The sequence below is a fragment of the Thermobia domestica genome, chromosome 8 (assembly GCF_964235325.1).
Source record: "Thermobia domestica chromosome 8, izTheDome1.hap1.1, whole genome shotgun sequence".
Lineage (NCBI taxonomy): Eukaryota > Metazoa > Arthropoda > Insecta > Zygentoma > Lepismatidae > Thermobia > Thermobia domestica.
This window is the reverse complement of record NC_137461.1, coordinates 269,783,033-269,804,857: the sequence shown is the minus strand read 5'-3', so window position 1 is coordinate 269,804,857 and position 21,825 is coordinate 269,783,033. Positions and strand designations below refer to the sequence as shown.

The 21,825-nt window shown below is 32.0% G+C and overlaps 1 protein-coding gene across 1 annotated transcript in view; it reads left to right on the top strand.

The window, feature by feature from the left end:
• LOC145692017 (inter-alpha-trypsin inhibitor heavy chain H4-like) overlaps positions 1–21,825 on the top strand; it is a 208,836-nt gene that overhangs the window by 51,135 nt on the left and 135,876 nt on the right. Inside the window, exons 6-7 of the mRNA XM_081767316.1 lie at positions 2,022–2,203; positions 14,161–14,361. Coding sequence (XP_081623442.1) covers positions 2,022–2,203; positions 14,161–14,361 — 383 coding nt within the window. The remainder of the gene's footprint in view (positions 1–2,021; positions 2,204–14,160; positions 14,362–21,825) is intronic.

Sequence of the window (21,825 nt, the reverse complement as noted above, 5' to 3'; positions counted from 1 at the left end):
AAATTCATGTATAATTTTCTCGACAGTTCATTGGTGTAGTGAGTTTTACCGTAGCTTGTACCGTTTCAAGGTATTGCATGTTAAATGTCAGGCACTTCACGAATATTGAATCAAATAGAAAGTTGTGCAGATTCCCGTGTGTATATATAATTTTTTACGTGATTTATCATTGACGAAATATTCTCTGAATGTACATACATACAGACATGCAAACGTCAATACGGAAATCGTAGGTCTTCAAAATCTGGTCGTATCGGGATTTACATTAGGCATTTTGACCGTAGTACAATATTTTCTTATTACAGCATAACATGGAAGTAACAATAATCACTCATAGAAATGTACGTAATAAGATTATGACACCAATGTTGCAAAGAGTTTGCTTATACCTACAGTATTTTTCCACTTAGAAATTGTTTTGATTTGTCAACATCAAGAACGTAAGCGTAACTGATGTCTATTCGCGAAGTACCTGGAGAGATTTAACATGTAATACCTTCCAAACAGTACAAGATACGCCAAAACTCACTACACCAATGAATTTCCGAGAAAATTGTTCATGAATTTGATGTATCGCATGCACGCATTTCCATTTGAAAAGCCGAAGTTTGAATTCAATATGGCGGCCGGGATAGGTAACATGTGTTAAAGAATCAGTACTTGATCCAATTTGTTTTGCATATTCCCACATTCATGTCCAGTTACATTTAAAGAAACTAAAAGCAATTTTGTGTCCGAGCGTTATAGTAGTGTATGATTCATTCCGGGTATATGAAGGTCCATAAATATGCACGTTCCCGGTATGGGCCGCTAAATTTAGTACAATATTCATTAGGCCACGGAGAACTTTACAATTAAATAAATTTTATACGAATCCCGAGGGGACACTTCACGAATGTACCTTGTTAAACTAAATAAACATACTTTTTTGTACAAATGCCTTGAGTTTCACTATCCTTATTTAACACTAAGAAGGACGGGAGCTAGTATTAACGTAGGTATAGAAGGATAATGAAAGGAATATAACAAAACACAGTACTTTAAAAGGATAATGAAGGGAACATAAGAACATGCAGTACTTTAAAAGGATAATGGTAAGACTATAACGAGATAAGTACTTTGAAAGGATAATGAAAAGGAGATATTGAAATACAGTACCTTGAAAGGATAACGAAATACAATACTTTAAAAGGGTAACGAAATACAGTATTTTTAAAAGAATAATTAAAGGAGGATAACTTAATATGGGACTTTAAGAGAATAATGAAAGGAATATAACGAAACACAGTACTTTAAAAGGATAATGAAAGGAACATAAGAGCATACAGTATTTTAAAATAATAACGAGATAAGTACTTTGAAAGGATAATGAAAAGGAGATATTGAAATACAGTACCTTGAAAGGATAACGAAATACAATACTTTAAAAGGGTAACGAAATACAGTATTTTTAAAAGAATAATTAAAGGAGGATAACTTAATATGGGACTTTAAGAGAATAATGAAAGGAATATAACGAAACACAGTACTTTAAAAGGATAATGAAAGGAACATAAGAGCATACAGTATTTTAAAATAATAACGAGATAAGTACTTTGAAAGGATAATGAAAAGGAGATATTGAAATACAGTACTTTAAAATGATAACGAAATACAATACTTTAAAAGGATAATGAAATACAGTATTTTTAAAAGGATAATTAAAGGATGATAATATAGTACTTTAAAAGGATAATGAAAGGAATATAACGAAATATTATTGTACTTTAAAAGGATAATTAAAGGAAGATAATGAAAGAAACATAAATGTCCTCAAGTTTGATCAAGGTTGAAAGGAAATAGAAATCATAACAACGCATATTTTCTATCTTGGTATAAAGATTCAATTGATGTTTAGTTCAAATGAAACGAAATTTTAAAATTTAGATTAAATAATACTAGCAAAATAATGTTCAAAGTTAGGGTCTATATTTTATGAGACCAACGTATATTTACTTATCTGTATTACTCTCTTTCCTCAGAAGTGGGTCTGATAGCGATAGTAAACAGAATATCAAGTAACGAGATAGAAGTAAAATTCAATCCATCAAATGAAGATCAAATTTCACTCTCCGAAACACACAGCTTACCACAAGGGACTCTTGGACAATTCGTTGTATTGTACGATGTAGAAAGGGACAAAAATGCAGGAGGAGAAGCATTGGTAACTAGTAGTTCTATTATTTTAGACTTAATTTTATATAAAAAAAAATAGGCAAGTCAATTCCTGACACCAAGATAAGACAAAAAGTATAGACCAACCTGGGTGTAACAAATGCTTCCTTTCGGAGTTATAGGCTGCCGAAAACATGAAAAAAATGATGAACTTTAAAGGTCCAAAGCTCCAATACTATGAGACCTACCGTAGTTGGGTCAAGAATTCATTTAGGAACTAGTAGGTGCCCTATCCAAGTATACATGTTTCAGAATTCTGCGGTACTTCCGCGACATTTTATTTTAAATAAAGATGGTTGGTGAGTACTTCAAATTATATACCCGTAGCCAAATTTCCTCTACAAAAACTGTTGCATGAGTACCGCAGGATCCTGAAACATGTATTTTTGGATAGTGCACATACTAATTCCTAAGTGAAGTCTTGACCCGACTACGGTAGGACCCATAGTTTTGGAGCTATGGGTCTTTAAATTTAATTTTTTCATCTTTTTGCGGTCTATATTCCGAAAGGAAGCATTTGTGCATCCAGGTTGGTCTATACTTTTTGTCTTATCTTGGTGTCAGAGTGTCAGGAATCACCTCCCAAACGTTGTCGGTGTTGTTTTGAAACCCTCTCTCTCTCTGTATATATATATATCAGATGTTTTAAAAATAGCTTTATTCTTCAGGTCAAACTAAAGGGAAAATGTTACGTAATGGTATACCCTTCAGAGTCTCCTTTAGCCGCTATGGTGAATCAAAATTTCACTACCTGGCAACGTTGCAGATTAACTTGAACTATTAGCGTTGTTTTACAAATCTATCAAGCAGTTACATCGATTGTTACGCTAATAAGTGCTATTGTCCACGTCTATTACCGTTAACTGCCATCTGGAGAGAATCGATGGAACTATTTGATGGATTGGCACATCTACTCCATGATTCTTTATCTGTGACGTTGCCACATAGTGCAATTCGCGTCTCCAGACGAGGACTCGGAAGGTATACAATTATATATATATATATATATATATATATATATATATATATATATATATATATATATATATATATGCTTTATTTTGACTTGTAGAATAGGGCTCTGTAGTCAGTGGCCGCCATTTTTAGAACACCCGATATATACCAATTCATAGATCATATCGAGCACAACAAAATGATGTGTGAGTGAGTGTAAATCCTCATGCGGAATTTCGAGAAAATACAGAAAAACTATCTGTTGTAAACCTAAAAAAATGATCTGTACGATAATCACTCAACCTACTAAGAAGAACCTGATACTGAAGTTTAAATTAATCAAGATTTTTAATTACAACAAAGCAAGACAACAATATAATATGGTTAATGAGTTATAACCGAAAATGGCATTCAGTCTTAAACATTCATTTTGGTTTATTTATAATATTGTTCAAAGATAAAACATAAATTAATCCATAGATAACATAAAATTATATGATTGAGGGTAAATTTTTATGCGTAGTTTAAGAGGAAATTGAGCACATCAAAATTTTATTGTGTTATTGTTCGTTGCTAATTTGATACGTTTCATAGTTGTTATTCTCTTAGAATATTTTATTTATTTATTTACGTACTTTATATGAAAACTATTTGTTCTGTTGGAATATTTTATTTATTTATTTACATACTTTATATTTGGTCTAGGAATTAATTCGTGCGATTGGTACGCACACATTGAAGCTGTAGTACAAACACAAAATACATAAATACCTTAAGAAAAATATTGTCCATCGCTAGCCACCACTTTCGCCCATCTGTCAGGCAATGTACGGATTCCGTGGCGAAAGAAGTCCTCATCCTTGGAAGCGATCCAGTCAGAGACCCATGTTTCGATATCTTCTGAAGAAGTAAACCGCTGTCCAATCAAATCGTTGTTCATGCAATCGAACAAGTAGTAGTCCGAAGGAGCAACGTCTGGTGAATACGGCGGGTGGGGTAAAACTTCCCATCCGACATTTTCTAAATAGGTTTTGACCGGTTTTGCGACATGTGGGCGAGCGTTATCATGTTGAACAATAAGTTTATCATGTCTGTTCTCCCATTCTGGTCGTGTTCTGGCCAGAGCTTGCTTCAAACGCATTAATTGTCGTCGATAACGTTCTCCATTCATAGTTTCACCCGGTTGCAGCAGCTCATAGTACACCACACCTTTCATATCCCACCATATGCACAGCATAACCTTTGCACAGTGAATATCTCGTTTTGGTTGTGATGGACCTGGTTCACCTGGTTTCACCCAGGCCTTTTTTCGTTTAGGGTTCTCGTAATGGATCCACTTCTCATCACCCGTAATAATTCGATGCAGAAACCCCTTTCTGCTCTGTCGTTGAAGCAGCAATTCGCAAATGGTTTTTCGTCTTTCAACGTCTCTGTCTTTCAATTCATGTGGAACCCAATGTGACATCTTTTGAATCATTCCCATGGCTTTCAAGCGTTTGGAGACTGTTGTTTGATCAACGCCTAATGCTGCTGCAAGTTGTTCCTGCGTTTGACACGAATCCTGCTCGAGCAATGCTGTCAATTCTTCGTCTTGAAATTTTTTTGGCTGTCCAGCTCGCTCTTGGTCTGCCAAGCCGAAATCACCACTTCTAAACCGTGCAAACCACTTCTGACACGTTCGCTCAGCTAGAGCATGGTCACTATACACTTCCACCAAAATACGATGACTTTCAGTCGCACTTTTCTGCATGTTAAAGTAATGCAGCAGGACACCCCGCAAAAACACTTTATCAGGCACAAATTGCGCCATGTTCACTTAACTACAAACTGGTGTTGTTGACGCTTTAATCCACTGCCCTATACTACAAACGATACGCGATGACAGGGGTTTGCAACACATGTGTGGATACACGGAACTGTGGGACGCTCCGTTCGTTGCGCCATCTCTTGTCCACCCGCACGAATTAATTCCTAGACCAAATATGAAAACTAGTTATTCTGTTAGAACATTTTATTTATTTATTTATTTATTTATTTACATATTTTGTATGAAAACTATTTATTTTGTTGGAACATTTTTATTGTATATTTATTTATTTAGAAACTTTCTATGAAAAGTATTTTTTGTTGGAACATTTATATATTTATTTATTTACATACTGTATATGAAAACTATTTATTCTGTCGAAACATATTATTTATTTATTTATTTACACATTTAATATGAAAACTAAACACTTTTAAGTATCAGATTGTGTATATTGTCATTTAATTTCGATTATAGTGATATATGTACTCCCTGCTGGTCTAGTAGCTACCGAGTGATCCCTCTGTGCGCGTCGTCCCGTGTTTGATTCTCGGTGGGAGAGCACAAAATAATCAATCTGTAGATATCGTCTAGAATTTTTTTTAAGTACTGGTCCCCATATCATAAGAATCTGGTTCACCCTATATGACCTTATACATATTACTAACGATTAAGGGTACAAGCTACTCGTATTTTAAATATAAATTTTCGTTTTACATTAAGCAAGGAAAAATTTTGGATTTGTAGGATTTTTTAAACTCGTACTTTATTAAAAATGATATCTTTTTCATTTATTTATTATTTCATTATAAGCACTTTCCATATATGGGTATCTCAATTACGTAATCATGATTTATGAATTGCTTTAGAAGGTAAATCACATCTTAGAAATTGGGTGTAAATTCTTCCAAATCTTTTGCCAATATCGAATCAGATAGGATAACCATGACCCCTGAACCCGATGAGATGGCCATATTTTGGCTAAAACCAGTTTTATCCACTTTTTAACATTTTTTTTTTCAATTTTATTCAGCTATGCGCTAAAATACTGATCTTTCTGGCAACCTGGCCCGACCTCAGTTGTTGGCGCGATATGATAGCGTCTTCTTTAGCGAACACTTGACGAGAGAAGCCACGTAGACGTTAGCTCCAGAAATTTGTTAAAAATACAACGGACTATTAAAAATAATGTAATTTAGAATTAACATAGATGAAATTTAAGCATCCAACAGTACTTGTGAACTGAAACTTCCACAAGAACTTAAAATTTAAAGCAAAAAGATTCAATTACAAAATTCACAATAATTTGTGGAACTACTACCATGACCAGTGGCGAAGGGTGATAGTTTCAACAGGGCAGGCCCAATGTTCTATTATTACTACTACTACTACTATTATTATTAATATTATTATTATTATTATTATTATTAATAATAATAATAATAATAATAATAATAATAATAATAATAATAATAATAATAATAATAATAATAATAATAATAATAATGATACAGATTAGACAAATAATTTACTACAGAAACGCAAGAAGACAAATTTACATAAATTGAACGTAATTGTAGTCCATCGACAGCACTTATTCGATCACGCATCTCAATTTTTATAATGAAATTCACGTACAGTATGTGACTCACAGCTGATCTTAAATTCGCCGTAATACAATTTAATTGTTTTAATTGGGAGTGATCGGGTGGGGAAGATGGATTATCACATTATCTGCGCTTCACAAGGAAAGTATGTTGTTTAGTCTACTTGTACTCAAACTCTGCTTGGAAAATTTCGTCTTTAATTATATTGTTCAAAACACATGACAAGCATTCAATCAAGTCATTATGTTTGTCACTTAATTCTCCTTTAAAAGCAGAATCATACTTAAATATTTTTTCCATACGCTGCTCTTTATATGTCAACAACTCCAAATAATTCTTTGTACCAATGCATGCAGAACTCTCTTGCCATCTGTTTATTCTATTTTCAACACAGGCGTTGGTCTTCGTTCCTTAATAACACATTAATTTTCAAAAGATCACTGACATATAAGATTCTTTAATAGGAATTATATTATGTTCATATTTTCCACTTACTAGCATTTTCTCTCATTCACTTTTGCAAATATAAGAAAAAATGCCACTCACAATATCTCGAAAACGCACATTCTCTACTCTATTCTAATTAACTCACCGAGTCTGATTTCGTACAGGTTTGCGCCAACGTAACAGAATAAAGGTGTATTAATTTATGATAATAGACATAGCACCTTTGGAATTGCTTGTTCCAGCTTTTGCATTGCATTAGAGTCCGCAAAATTAAGCAAAGTTGGTACGGAATGGGACCCTACGTTCTCTTGCTTTCTATTTGTTTGATATATCGAATCGAAATCGAAGTTCTCGAGAGAAACGATTTATGTGGAAATAAAAGTCAATAAGCGCTGAGGCCGGTCTCTTTCGCAGGTTATTACCAACACGTTCTGTCTCGGGGGGTTTTCTGAGTAACTTGGATGTAGTTCTACTGCCGCCTGAGACGCTACTCAGTGAGCCTCCCAGCAGTGGTGCTAACCACGATTTCTTTATCAAACAATGTTTTTTTCAACTTAGAAAATTACCATACATTCTGTGCAAAGAAAATGAATTAATTATAAATTATAATTTCTGAAAGTAAATTGGTAGGCCGGGCCTCTTACGATTCTTCGCCACTGGCCATGACAGTAGTAGAAACGAAAAGGAAATGTGCATCGAGACAGGGAATTTTCTTTACTCTTGTCAGTGATAAGTAACAATTTACGGAGATTTGGATCCCAGTGATCTTTTTCCCATCTTTTCATGAAACTTGTAAGGTAACCTGCGTAGACAGATAGATAGTTAGCTTAGTATTTTGTGTGGATAGATTATGCAATGGTAGTGTATAATATTGTGTTTATCCGTGTTAGCATGCTTTGCAATATGCATGAGTAAAATCTAATAGGGAAGTCCTCCTTGCTTAGTAGGATATCATGGGTTAATTAAATCATTTCCGAAGATTCCATTTCCTTCAGAAAAGGACCCGAAAAATCCCGTTTGGGCAACATTTACTTCTAGAGAATGTAGGTCCTGAAGTACAAAGGTTTCGATTGTTTAATTTTAACACTTTTCCCCCACGACAGCCCAAAATAGTGACAATGATAAATTAAAGTTCAATAGTGAATTCATTTGACCAGTTCAGACAATGTGTAGGTTCCTATATTATGTATGTCTTTGTGTATTTACATAGATGTGGTAGTTGGTAGTTTAGTGCAAATACTGAATGTGTGTGTGCACATGATTATTAGATATATATGATATTTATTTGTTATTTGCATGGAACTTTCATCCTTTATTATTTGCAAAGGATATTACTGTGTTCAAGGATTGATATAGCGCTTTCTTCATTGGCTAAATACGTATAAAATCGTTATGCAGATTTTTGATTCACGATGCAATTTCGAAACGCTGATTTAATTTAGTAGACCCCTACGTTCTAGCGCGAGATCAGTGGCCTTGTTTCTTTTCTTTTTTTTTCAACCCCGAGCGAGGCTAACAACCGAACTTCGTGAATCGTATTTCATTTGTTTCTTACGTCAGATATTGGCTTAAAGTCGAAAGCAAACATAGAGTAAATATATATATATATATATATAAAATTGCGATAAAAAATATCCACCTGACAGCTGGCATAAAAACTCAGGTTATCAATTATGTGCAAATTCTCATTGCTTGTCATTAACTAATCTAAAACACACCTGTTGGAGTAATTTTATGACAACAGTGTTGGTAGGGGCCGCGTTTCTGTCAAAGAACACCCATTTTACAGACTTGCATTAAATGGCCTTTTTTACATGGCGACACTGCATGAACTTTGTCACATTTTTGCACCAATAGATAAATGTAGATGTATACTGCACATACACACAGGTATTAACCGCAGGAAATCAGTTTTCTTTAACTGAATATTGATTTTCTTCACTTTGTACATTTTTTTTACACTTTCGATACTTTTTTTCGTCACTACACAAAAACCCTACAAATTCTAACATTGGTCATGATTTTATTTTTATTTTATTTTATTTTCTATCACCTATAACAGAGCTTAAGCTCCAATTACAATAGGCATAAATAAGAAAAAAAGACTTAAGGAATAAAATACAATAAATCGAAGCAAAGCAAAAACATATATGCATGAAAATACACAACAATAATCTCTTTAAGGCAATATAAATTCAATATTTCAAAATAATTTCTAAATTTAGTAATACTTGGCGTTATTCACAATTACAAGTACTATTATTTCATGTACTTAAATTCTCTCTTAAATTCACCAAAAATACTTTCATTGTCATTGCAAAATCGATTTCATTTTTTCCTTTAGTGGCATTATTATGTTTCCTGGAGAGTCTTATAAGTGGTGAGTTTTGATGAGACACTGAATTAGATTTCTTACAATAGAATGGTTGCCGATTACGTAACGCCTTCATTTTAACATTGAAGCTCAATAGTTGTAAACACTCATCACATTCCAGAAGGCCATTTACAATTTTATACAAAAATAAATGATCTGTTATTTCTCTCCTTAATTCTAATGTGTCACAAGTAAATTCATTAACTAAATTATCATAAGAAATATTTTCTTCATATGAAGATCTTCTATATTTCTTGTAATACATATGTCGCAAAAATTTAATTTGAATTCTTTCAATTTTCTTAATGTAACAGTGATAAAAAGGATTCCATACCACGCTTGCGTACTCTAATTTGCTTCTTACATAGCTATTAAATAGCTTGAATGCAGTTTGAATATTTAAAACCTTAGAATTTCGTAGCACAAAACCAAGTGCCTTATAAGATTCATTAACTACTTTTTCAATGTGTAATTCGTATGTAAGTTTGCTGTTTAGCCATACACCCAGATCTTTAGTAAAATTTACTCTGGTTAATGTTTCACGATTCATAACATATTCATGGATGTATGGAGTACATTGTCTTGAAAATGTACAGACTAAGCATTTTTTTATATTAAAATTAAGTTTATTTTGCAGCGACCATATGTAACAACTATCTATATCGTGTTGTAGCTCAATACAATCGAGTTGATTAGTTATCTTCTTATAAATTTTAAGGTCGTCAGCAAATAAAAGACATTTTGAGAAGTTAATAACACGTGGTAAGTCATTTATAAATAATAAGAAAAACAATGGTCTCAAATTGGATCCCTGTGGTATACCTGAATTTACATTGAACATAAAAGAGTGTAATTGCTTATATACTACGAACTGCTTCCGGTTGCTTAAGTAAGAAGAAATTAATTTTAGTAATCCATAAGAAAAACCAAAATTAGACAACTTCTGAAGCAAAATGGTATGATCCAATTTATCAAATGCTTTAGCAAAATCAGTGTATATTGCGTCCACAGAGTAGCCATCATTGAAAGAATCAGATATAAATTGAGTAAATGTGACCAAGTTAGTAACAGTACATCTTTTCGGATAAAAGCCATGTTGATAAGTTGATATATAAGATTTAACATGCTCAAAAATTTTCTGGTACAAAATTTGCTCAAATATTTTCGAAGGAACAGATATAAGTGAAATCGGCCGATAATTGTTTACTTCACATGGATTGCCCGACTTGAAAATAGGTACAATTTCACTAATTTTCCAAATATCTGGAAATATTTGAGATTTCAAGATGCTATTGTATATATATAAAAGTGGAACACTAAGAACTTCCCCACATGCTTTAAATATATAAGTAGGTATTTCATCATAACCACTCACTTTACTTGATTTTAATTTTTTTACAGATATCTCGTAGTCTTTTACATTGATAGTAGAAATATTTAAACAGTGGGTTGTTTCTTGATAACTCGGTTCAGAAATTGTATAAGAAGAGCAATCAGAGGAATAAACACACTTAAAATAATCTGCAAAAGAATCCACAATTTCTTTACTGGAATTAAGCAATTTACCTTCACAAGTCATCTGATTCTGTTTCCTGTTATCCCTCTTTTTATTATTTATGAAACTCCAAAATGTTTTTGGATTCTCAATTATATTATTTTCTACCTTACTAATGTATAATTTGTAAGATCTACTTATCATACCTTTCAACTTTTTGCGTATGATCTCAAACCTATCTACATAGAACACTCTTATATTTGTTTCAAGTCTCATGTCTTTATTGTTATTGGTTCAAAAGATATAAGCTATCAACTTTACACATTGTATTAAAAGTAAAAACCTAATACGTCAATTTGTGACTGTATCGGCTGCTATGCTGTTACATTTGTATCCAGATATAAGTATCATGATTATGCTGAACTCTAACTTGAACTAAATGTTAAACGTACGTGAAGTCTTGATTTTAAATAGAGAATGGACACTATGAATAGCGCAAGTGAAAACAATTTATACCAATAATCTATGAGTGTGAAGGACTCACAAGGTTCAATTTGGTTTCAAATGATAACTTGGCCATGGAAGATCGTGATTCTTTTGTTTTGTACTAAATGGGAATTTGTCTTCTCATCGTAAACTTAAATATTATATTCTTAGCTTTCTTCAGTAGCATAATAGTTTTATGTGATTATGCTCAGCTATAGTCTTAAAAGGTTTTAAAGTAGAAATCCCGATGCCATTGATTTTGAATGTGTAGATGTTTTTAAATAACATAAATGGTTGATATGAGAAACTACTCATATAATACGATATTATGTACAATAACTTTGTCGATATCTATATCTATATCTATATCTATCTATATCTGTATCTATCTATCTATCTATCTATCTATCTATCTATCTATCTATCTATCTATCTATATATATATATATATATATATATATATATATATATATATATATATATATATATATATATATATATATGGTAAGCAAAAATGTTTTTATGAACATGGGTCCTAATCTCAACGGTTTGAGAGCTACACGTTGTGAACCATTTTTCACTTTATATTACATATTGCTTACCCTGTGTTTTTTGAACAAACGTGAGACATAGCGGATGCGGAAGGTGATGGAATGGCCTTTCCAAAGGTATGCAATATGTGACAGTGTTGTCTTTGAAAGGGAAGCTATTGAGGAAAATTTGGGAAAGTTAAGGTTATTTAAAGAAATTGGATGGCAACACTGATTCTGAAATATCCCTCTAACTTCTCTTCCAAAGACAACACAGCCACATATTGCCTAACTTTGGAAAGGCCATTTCATGGCCTTTTAAATACGCTATGTCATACCTCTGTAGAACTAATACAGGGTGAGCAATGAGCAACATGAAGTCAAAATGGTTCGCAACCTGTAACTCTAAAGCCGTTGAGATTAGGATCCATGTTCATATGAACTTTTTTGCTTAGAATCACCCATACTACCATTTTCCGAAGTATTTATCCTTCCTCCTGGGACACCCTATATATATATATATGGATTTATTTTTTTATCTTTCTTACTCTTTCCCCTTTTCTGTCACTAGTTGTAATAAAAATGCATAAACTGTAGTTAGCTGATTTTTCTTTCAAATTATAATTAACCTAATACATTCAAATGTTTTCTTTTGACGTAAAGTGAGTGATAGTATGAGTGTGATTTGGTTTTAAGCGAGGAACATACAATAGCCTTTAGACGTAAATGTTTACTGTGTAACCATTAATGAAGAACTGTTCATTATCAATGACACATATCAATCAATTCAAGTCATAGATTATCAACAGGGGCGTCTTTAGGATTGTAATTTTGAGTAGGCACACTCCCTCACTTATGAATACATATACATATATGATTGATTACTCACAGTAGAAAATTACTTTTACAGTAGTAGTTGATGCTATTTGTTAAATAATTATCTACTATTAATATAAATAGTGGAAAATATATTTACTCTTTATTGTATCTTTTAGCGTTTATATATTTCCAAAAGTTTTTGGGTAGCCCCGTGCCTACTTGGCCTACCCGCTAAAGGTGCTACTGGTTATTAAGGATACAAATATGCTGACAAGTATCTTTCTGTATTAATCAATGGTGGTTCTTTGACCGTAACGAGAGCGAGTGAATAGAGATTAGTGGCAATAACCACCAAATACTAAAAATCTTGTAAGAACTTTAATTGCATTTCAATATTGCGACGTTCAGTTTAGATTTTTTCTCTCTTCTTCGTTCACCACAAATTTCTGAAGTTACCTGTATGTTAAATCAGAACTGGGAATGCAGTTTATGGATTGAATCTGATTGGAAACAATAAATACAGAAACTATTATAATCCTTTTCATCAGCTGTGCTAGGCCTAAGTAAATCCACATTAAGTATTTGTTTGGATCCAGGTCAATGTTGTATGAGTCAACATGCATCTAACTGCGACGGGTTAAACATTGAAGTTTAATTTTTCTTCCATAAAGGCTAATAGGAATACCACAGTATGCAATGCATTATTAGGCTTTTAACTATATTTCAATAATTATCTCATACTCTCCTCCCCCTTTTCCTTCCTTCTTATCCTCTTCTCTTATTCTATCTTTCCCTTATCTCAATTACAATCTTTTTTTCTGTATTACTTTCTTCATCTACTATCTTCATAACAGGCTACTTTAGAGAAGTCACTCATCTCTTCTTTCTTTTTGTTTTGCTTCTTCCTTTCCCTCTTCTTCCTTCTTCTTAACTTTATTCTCTCTCCTTAGTTTCTAATGTAGAAAGAAAAGAAAACAATTGAGTCGTTACGGCCGTGAAGTAAAACACACGATCTTTTAATTGAAATTAAATAAAATTCTTTGTATGTCTAATGATTAATTTAGGTAAAAAGAACAGATATAAAACAGAATCAAAAAATTTTAAATTCAAATTTTCTTTTCTTCGACAAGTTTATTTATTTTCTTTTTTCTCTTGCCTTTAGTACACGATGATCCAAGTAGCGATTTACCAATGTAATATATTTTTCTTTCTTTCTTCCTCTTTTGCTTTTCTTTTCTCTTTAAGCAGTCATTAAGGTGTAATTAGTGTGTAAATTTATTATTGGTCAAAATTACCCAGCTTATATGGAAACCATAAATCCAAAGTTCTGACAACGATAAATAAATAAATAAATATAGTCGTTGAACAAAATGAGCCTTAACTTTTGTTGTTATTGTATTGGATAAACGGTTATTTGTATTTTTCAGATGGATTCAGAATATTTCGTTCATTTCTTTTCTCCTACTGGTCTGAAACCTTTTAATATTCACGTCATATTTTTGTTGGATGTAAGCCAAGCTATGAATGGGATAAGACTTAGAATGTTGAAAGAGGCCATGTTATCCGTTTTAGATATGTTTCCAGAAAGAACTTACTTCAATATTGTTAAGTTCTCCAACAATGCTGTGGTAAGTACAAGACCTTTTAATTTTATTGTCATTCATATAAGGGTTTAAGATAGACTACTTTTCTTTGCAATTGTTAATTAGACTTAGTAATATATCGTACTGATTTTAATATAGTTATTTTTTCTATTTTACGAGCTAATTCCCTTCGTTCTTCTCCATACCTATATTTCTCATACATCTATTTATATTGCTAAAAAGCAAACAAAACTTTGGAAAAAATTGCAGCAAAAATGGCGATCTTAACACAGAATTCAAATATTTTCCTTCATAACGTAAACAAATAATATTTTGCACAAAGTGTTGAATCTAGAGTTTAAATATTTTCTCTCGATAACACTGAAACAAAAAACATCTTCGACAAAGTGTTAAAACATAGGATTCAAATATTTTCTCTTGATAACAATGAAAAAGAACAACTTCTACAAAGCATTAGGAACAGGATTCAATTTTTTTTATTTCTAACAATAAAAGAAAGAATAATTTCTACAAAGTGTTAAATATAAGTTTTAAATATTTTCTCTTGATAATGAAATAACGAATAACTTCTTCAAAGTGTTACATATAGGATTTAAATGTTTCCTGTTAATAACAATGGAAAACAAAGGATAATACCTACAAAGTGTAAAATCAAAAATCAAAATATTTTATCTTGATTACAACAAAACAAAGAAGATTTTCATTTTCCACGGTCAACATTGAATATATATATATATATATATATATATATATATATATATATATATATATATATATATATATATATATATATATATATATATATATATATATATATATATATGTGTGTGTGTGTGTGTGTAAATTTTTCTTGATAACAATGAAACACAAAACAGTTTCTCCAAAGTGTTAAACAAAGGATTAAAATATCTTATCTCGATGGGAACAAAATAAAGAACAGCTTCTACTGAAATTAAATTGAAATCATATATTTTGTCTCGATAAGAAACAATTTCTGTAGAATATTATACCCAGAATTCAAACATTTCCCCTTAACAGCAACAAAACAGTATGTAGAAAGCAATATACACAGGATTCAAATATTTTCTTTTGAAAACAAATCACAATTTCTATACAGCGTTAAGTATATTATACATATATTTTCTTTTGGTAAAATGAACAATTTCACCAAGAATTGTACAGAGGATTCTAATATTTTCCCCTGATAACAGTGAGATAATGAACAATATCTATAAAATATTCCAGCGTTCTTTCTTCTTACAAGAGCTCGAGCTGCAAAAGTAAGCATTTCTTTAATGTCGTAACATATGCTTGTAGTATTCACTGTCTTTCATTCTCTAAGAGTAATAACATACATTTAATGGCATGTATGGAATTAAAAATTTAAGTTATTCATTAATTCCCCGTTTCAATATAATTTCTACAACACAAGCCTCATTATTCATTACTATGATTAATATTATCCTTTCTATTTGTTTTTCGAATTTGTTATTAAATATTTTGATCACACAACTTTCCACACACAATTTTAAGATGTTGATGAGCAAGGAATCAAATATCTTCTTACACCTTCGTTGTTTAAGAGTTCAAAGGGCTAGTACCTACTTGCGTTGCTCTTGCCTGTTTATTTAATAAAATATGAAACACGATATACGGTATATTAACTGAAAAAGATAGTATCCTATTAGTTATACAACCTTTCGTGAAACAAAATTTTAGAAACACCCAGGAAAACTAACGTTGATATATAAATATTCAGATCATGTCTTGGTTCCCTCTACGTTTACCGTCCAGTCGGCGCCATTGTTCTAAGAGTTCGGATCCCAAAAGAAAGAAAGAACGGAACACACACACAACGGAATTTTATTACAGTTATCATAACAAACTATAGAGCTTTCAGTTGTATTGATAGTGAGGCAACTCTTTAAAATTCTCCTTATCTTTTTTCTTTACCAGGAACCCCAAGATTTTCTTTGGGTTAAAAAGTGTGTATGTTTTTCTTTAATGAAACGAAGTTTTCTGAATTTGCCAAGGTACTATTTTGCTGTGAAACTAGCATTGCATTAAGTAATACAATAGGACCTAAATATTTCAAACAATAAACAACAAGGTGTTTGGGAAGGCTTCACTACGCTTTTCTTCTTATGACTTCTTTTCTTATTACCTAAGAGTGTGTTGTTGCCAAACTCACAATTTTAAGGGATTTGCAAAATTCCGCTGTGCAATTATATTGTAATGTACACTTCTGTCCAGAAATTCTGTCGCATGTTTTTCAAAATTACATAAAAAGAAAAAAACTCTCTTTCTTATTATAGAAAATGTTCAGTGTTCTTAAAAATATACAGAAAAAGAAAACACATATTTCCAAAAACAACTATAAAAAATTAAGAAATAAAGCAGTTATAGTTAATAAAACAGATCTCCGAAATTTTCATCACCAAATTCTAAGTTTCATTTTCGTAAACGTAGGTAACGTGCAGCGAAATTTACAAAGAGAGACGGAATTGTATGCTTTATTAAAAATATAACGTAAATCTCTCATAATGTTAGTTACTATACATATTGCACAGCTCTAATAATCATAGATATTAAACATTTTACACGTAAACAAACAACTAAAAAGAAATAAGCTAGAAAATATGCGAAGCTATCAGGTAGTTTGTTGTAGTGATTTTCTGATAAACGCGTCTACTAAGGGAATGAATTTCCACATATCTCTGTAAAGTAAGTGATTAACGTGCGTTCTGCAAGTATTTTATTTTTATCCACGATCATCAGTTCGAATCCCATACCCTACAGTAACTTTTTTTGAAAAAAAATTGATTCTGTCAATTCGTTAAACAACAATGCTTTGTTCTAATAATATTCTTTAGTATTATCGTCTTCATTTTAGTTTATTTGAGTATTTCCAAGTAATCCAGAATTACGTTATTTTAAAAAAAAGTATTACAATTATCAAAAATTTTATAAAAAGAGGAAACTTCATTTCTAATCATTCCCTTCCCATCGTAATCGGAAGGGAAAACTTATAAATATTTGAAACGGTAATTAACATATGACTAAACTTTAATAAATATTACTAAACTGAAACATTTACTCTGAATAGTCTCTGCAAGTAATTTGTAGAAAATGGACAGAAATAATGAAAAAAAGTATTAGTTGTTAATTAAAAGTGTAGTAGCGATAATTCTAAGCCAAAGTAGAACACTGACTCTTTGCTTCATGAAAATAATAAACATTTAACAAAATACTTGCAGAAAAATAATTTGATAATATTTTCCGAGCGAACGTAGGTTAGTTGTTACCGTTGACGGTTCGTAATTGGAAGTCTCCAGATTCGAATCTCGATACCAAGCATCCTGACTTGTGATTTTACAGTCCTACCAGGCGAATGCTGGGATACATTTAATATCTACACTTTGGCAAAGTTTCGTGTCTTATCAATGTTTTAATGTGAAATGGCTTTTAGCTGAATCGTAAATATTTTTTAGTGAATAAATAAAAGATACGTATTATGTATAATACAATCACCATGTTTGATAGTTGATGGAGCATGAAACTGAAGTTATAGAATACTATTTACATAGTGTTATACAGTTAAAGAGGAGCTAGAAATTATTTATTCTAAAAAAAACTGTTACAAATAAATGGGAATACAATATTGAATCTTCAGAAAAATAATTAATTTCCAATGATTTCTTCGTCTGAATTTTAAAGTTATTGAGACCTGGCTTTATGCCTATAACCATGTGCAATCATCCATCCTAATTGGTGCAGTTTGCATTATTTCAATTTCCAGAAACAAGTGTAATTCAGAAGCAATAGAAACACGTAGTCAACGTTCGAGTTTTGTTGGGAAAATGCATATACACACACAAATCAGCGTCTAATCGAATAGTTGAAGTTATCTCTTGCGTATTTCAATAATAGTAATAATGATAAATACCCAATATGTAGTATTACAAATTGTACACAACAATTAGTCTCATAGAGTAATTATATAGTATAAGAGTTTTCACCTGCTCTTTCCGCTGTAGTGAATGACGTATGAAAACTTTGTCGTTTCTAAAGACATTCACCTATACTTGATTTGTGTGATAGACTTCATGTAGAAAGGAAAAAATTGCTTTATTGGTATTAAGGCTACTGTGCTAAGCACAATACAGAACACATAGGCATCCTAGTGAATAGATGGTGTCACGCAAGTAACTGTCTAAAGGAAAAACAGCTTGCCATAGCAGTAGTGATGGCCGTAGAATCAACAATAAACAAGCATTGCATCTTTGAACAACCACAAAAATACCATATTCAAATTGGGATCAGCTGCGTCAAGGCATTTGTATAGATATGGCAGTATAGCCTATAGCAATAATACGATCGCACGATCGCAATAATTGATGATTGAAAATGAAATGAAATGAAATATTTGAGTTTTACGTCCCACCGTTATGCTGAGTAATGAATGAAATAATGGAATGAAGAAAGCGGGAGGAAAAGGGAAAACCCCGAGGAAACCCACGCGCACGTTGTTTGTCCACCACAAAGTTCACTTGGCGGGGATTGGGATCGAACCCGGGACCCCAAGCACCAGAGGTGAACGCTCTACCACTGAACCACAGCGCCTGCTCTACTACAGAGTGGCAGTTGAACCTTAAAAAGGAAATGATATCCTGCAGTGTCAGCGCTGCAAGGGAACCTACAATCGGCAGCCAGCCCGAGAAATAGCAACAACAGAACAACAAAACGGAGCAAAACCAGTTACCAACTGCCACATAAGCCAAAAACAACAACAACAACAACAACAACAGCAGCAGCAGCAGACGCTACGCAACCCACGCCAAGCACGGAATCAGCAACTCCAGAGGCAAAATCTCCACCGGATACAGAATCAGCAGAGGAATCCACCACTACAACGGCAACAACATCTCCAAACAACAACGCTAAAGACAACTACGGCAATCCAGCCCGCCATTGACGCAGACCTGATAACATCCATCAAGGAAGTTCTCAACCTGCTGAAAGGTTTAAACATCAAGAGCTTCTTGGAAAAGAGTAGAATATAAACCTCCGTTCTAGCATACCTTTCCCTTCCACCCCTCAGTGATCCTAGCGTCCCTAGGGTAACATCTAACACACCCATTATTAGCCAATATTATTTAGTGCAGTACTTTACTTCCACTGACATTGCCCAATACATCACTGATATCGCTAATGCTTAACATCCTTTTATTAAGTACTCCACTGCATCACTAATGTTCTTTATATTAAATACACCGCTGACCATAGCGCATATACAAGTTTGATAGCTCTAATACATTACTTTTGTAGTTACTTATATACACACATATATAATTATTTAAAAAATAAGTGGAACTAAAGCCAAGGTTGTTTACTTTTATTGCATTTAAACACCTACATAAGATACATTATAGATAACCTTTAACCTTTTTCCTTTCTCTTGTACATAACTTACAACGAATGTATATATAACTCATACATAATAAAAAGTTGCGCTTGTTTGTTTCTTTTCTTTTTTGTATTCATCTCCTGTGGTTCAGATGTGAAATTCCTGTAACGTAACGTTTTTTTAAGCATTCCAGTTTTCATTTAAAAAAGAATTTTCAAAATGTAATGTAACGCAACACGTAACGGGAGAAGCATATGGGATAGAATCAGCGTTGCCAACTCATATTTTTTTATCAAAACTTTCCAGGATAATTATTGTTTAATTTAGATAGCGTATAGGCTTTTATAATGCCCATAAAAACTTACATCTAAAACTATAACTACTTTTTCTCTATCTTATAATGACCCCATGGTAGGGTATTTATCATCTATTCAACTTAATGCTGACATACTTATATCTAAGAACTATAACTAAACTATTTCATAAACTACATCTACAACTCTTCTATCTTATATTGTCCTCATGGTATGGTAGTTATTCCATCCTTTAAAACAAATCTCTTATCCACACAACTTAATGCTAACGTATTTACTTCTCTACTAAATATATCATGCCTATAACTTCTAATCAAATCCGTCTTCTTATAGTACTCCCTTTGATTGAACAAACAGTCTTTGTACTCGTTATGTGTAAGATCTTTATATATAACGTTTTTCTTTAGACGTTTGACTTTTTATAAGATTTTTTCTTATCTAACTTATCTTTTAAAGTCTTCGTCTCTTAGATCCATTTGAGGTGCTTTTATAGAGTACATCTTACTTCTTAAACCTACAAGTTCTTCTAAAATTATACTCTTAACTTCATCCTTCATCTTATCAAATATTTTCTTATTGATCTGTGGTATCTCGTATCTGTTATCTTGAGGGTAATTACTTGCGTCGAAGTAATCAATATAATTTTTCTTATCCTCGTATACATCTTCTGTTTGAATATGGTAAATATAACTATCCCTGTCTGTAAAGTCATACATTAAATATTTTTATAGGTCTAATATACTCATTCCAACATATATCGGTTTATTGAAAGTCAATTTGGTTTTATTTATTATGATCACACATAGATTCTATGCATAAGCAATTCTACCTTTAAAATTTGGTTGAGCAGTTAGTTTCTCTACTCTTGCTGGATCACATTCTATTTTTATCGGCTTACATCTCTTTCTAATATTTTCCATTGTCTTCCCGAATACTGAATTATTCATGAACTTATAGACGTCTTTCTCAAAATCATTTATTGCTTTATTTCTCATCCCTGTGTTTATATCTATATAATTCTTTAACCAATGTGATTGCTCAAACTCTATTACTCGATTATTTTCTTTAATTTCAATCCAAGTCAGACATTTTTTAAGTTTTGATAGTGAATCACATATTTTTCTTTATCCTATAGGGTTGTTAATAGTTTTGATTGTTTTAAACCAGATGCGCATATATTTTGAGGAGATAATGGGTAGTCTTTGTGATAGTCATGTAATTCTTTTGAATACTCAAGATATACTTCTAATATATAACCAGTATTGGAATTATCAGATATATTTGTGAAATCTATTTCTTTATTTCTTCTTCGCTTAACCATCTAAACCCCTTATACGGTAGATATTGATTCATAGCCCAACCACAAATATTATTGGCGTCTAAGTACATAATATAAGAATCTTCTTTGTTCTCGTCGTAATCTTCCGTATATTTGTTGTTTGCTTTTACATATCTTTACGAGCATTGACTAATTCTACCTCTTATTCTTTTCTCTATCATCAAGACCATATCATAATCTGTTAGTAACTCTAGTGTTATATTTATCATCTTTAATATTGCATCCCAAGCTAAACTTGGTGCTGTCATATACCATGCTGTGTCAAGACCATAAGCTTTAAGACATGTTTCTCTAAAGTCCTCAAACACATCTGTTAATAACAAAACATCAGGTTTTAGATATAGGTCATGGTATTATCCGAGGTTATTAACTTTAAATGTTTCCTATACTTTCTTTGCATGCTCATAATCCTCATCACATATATGTGT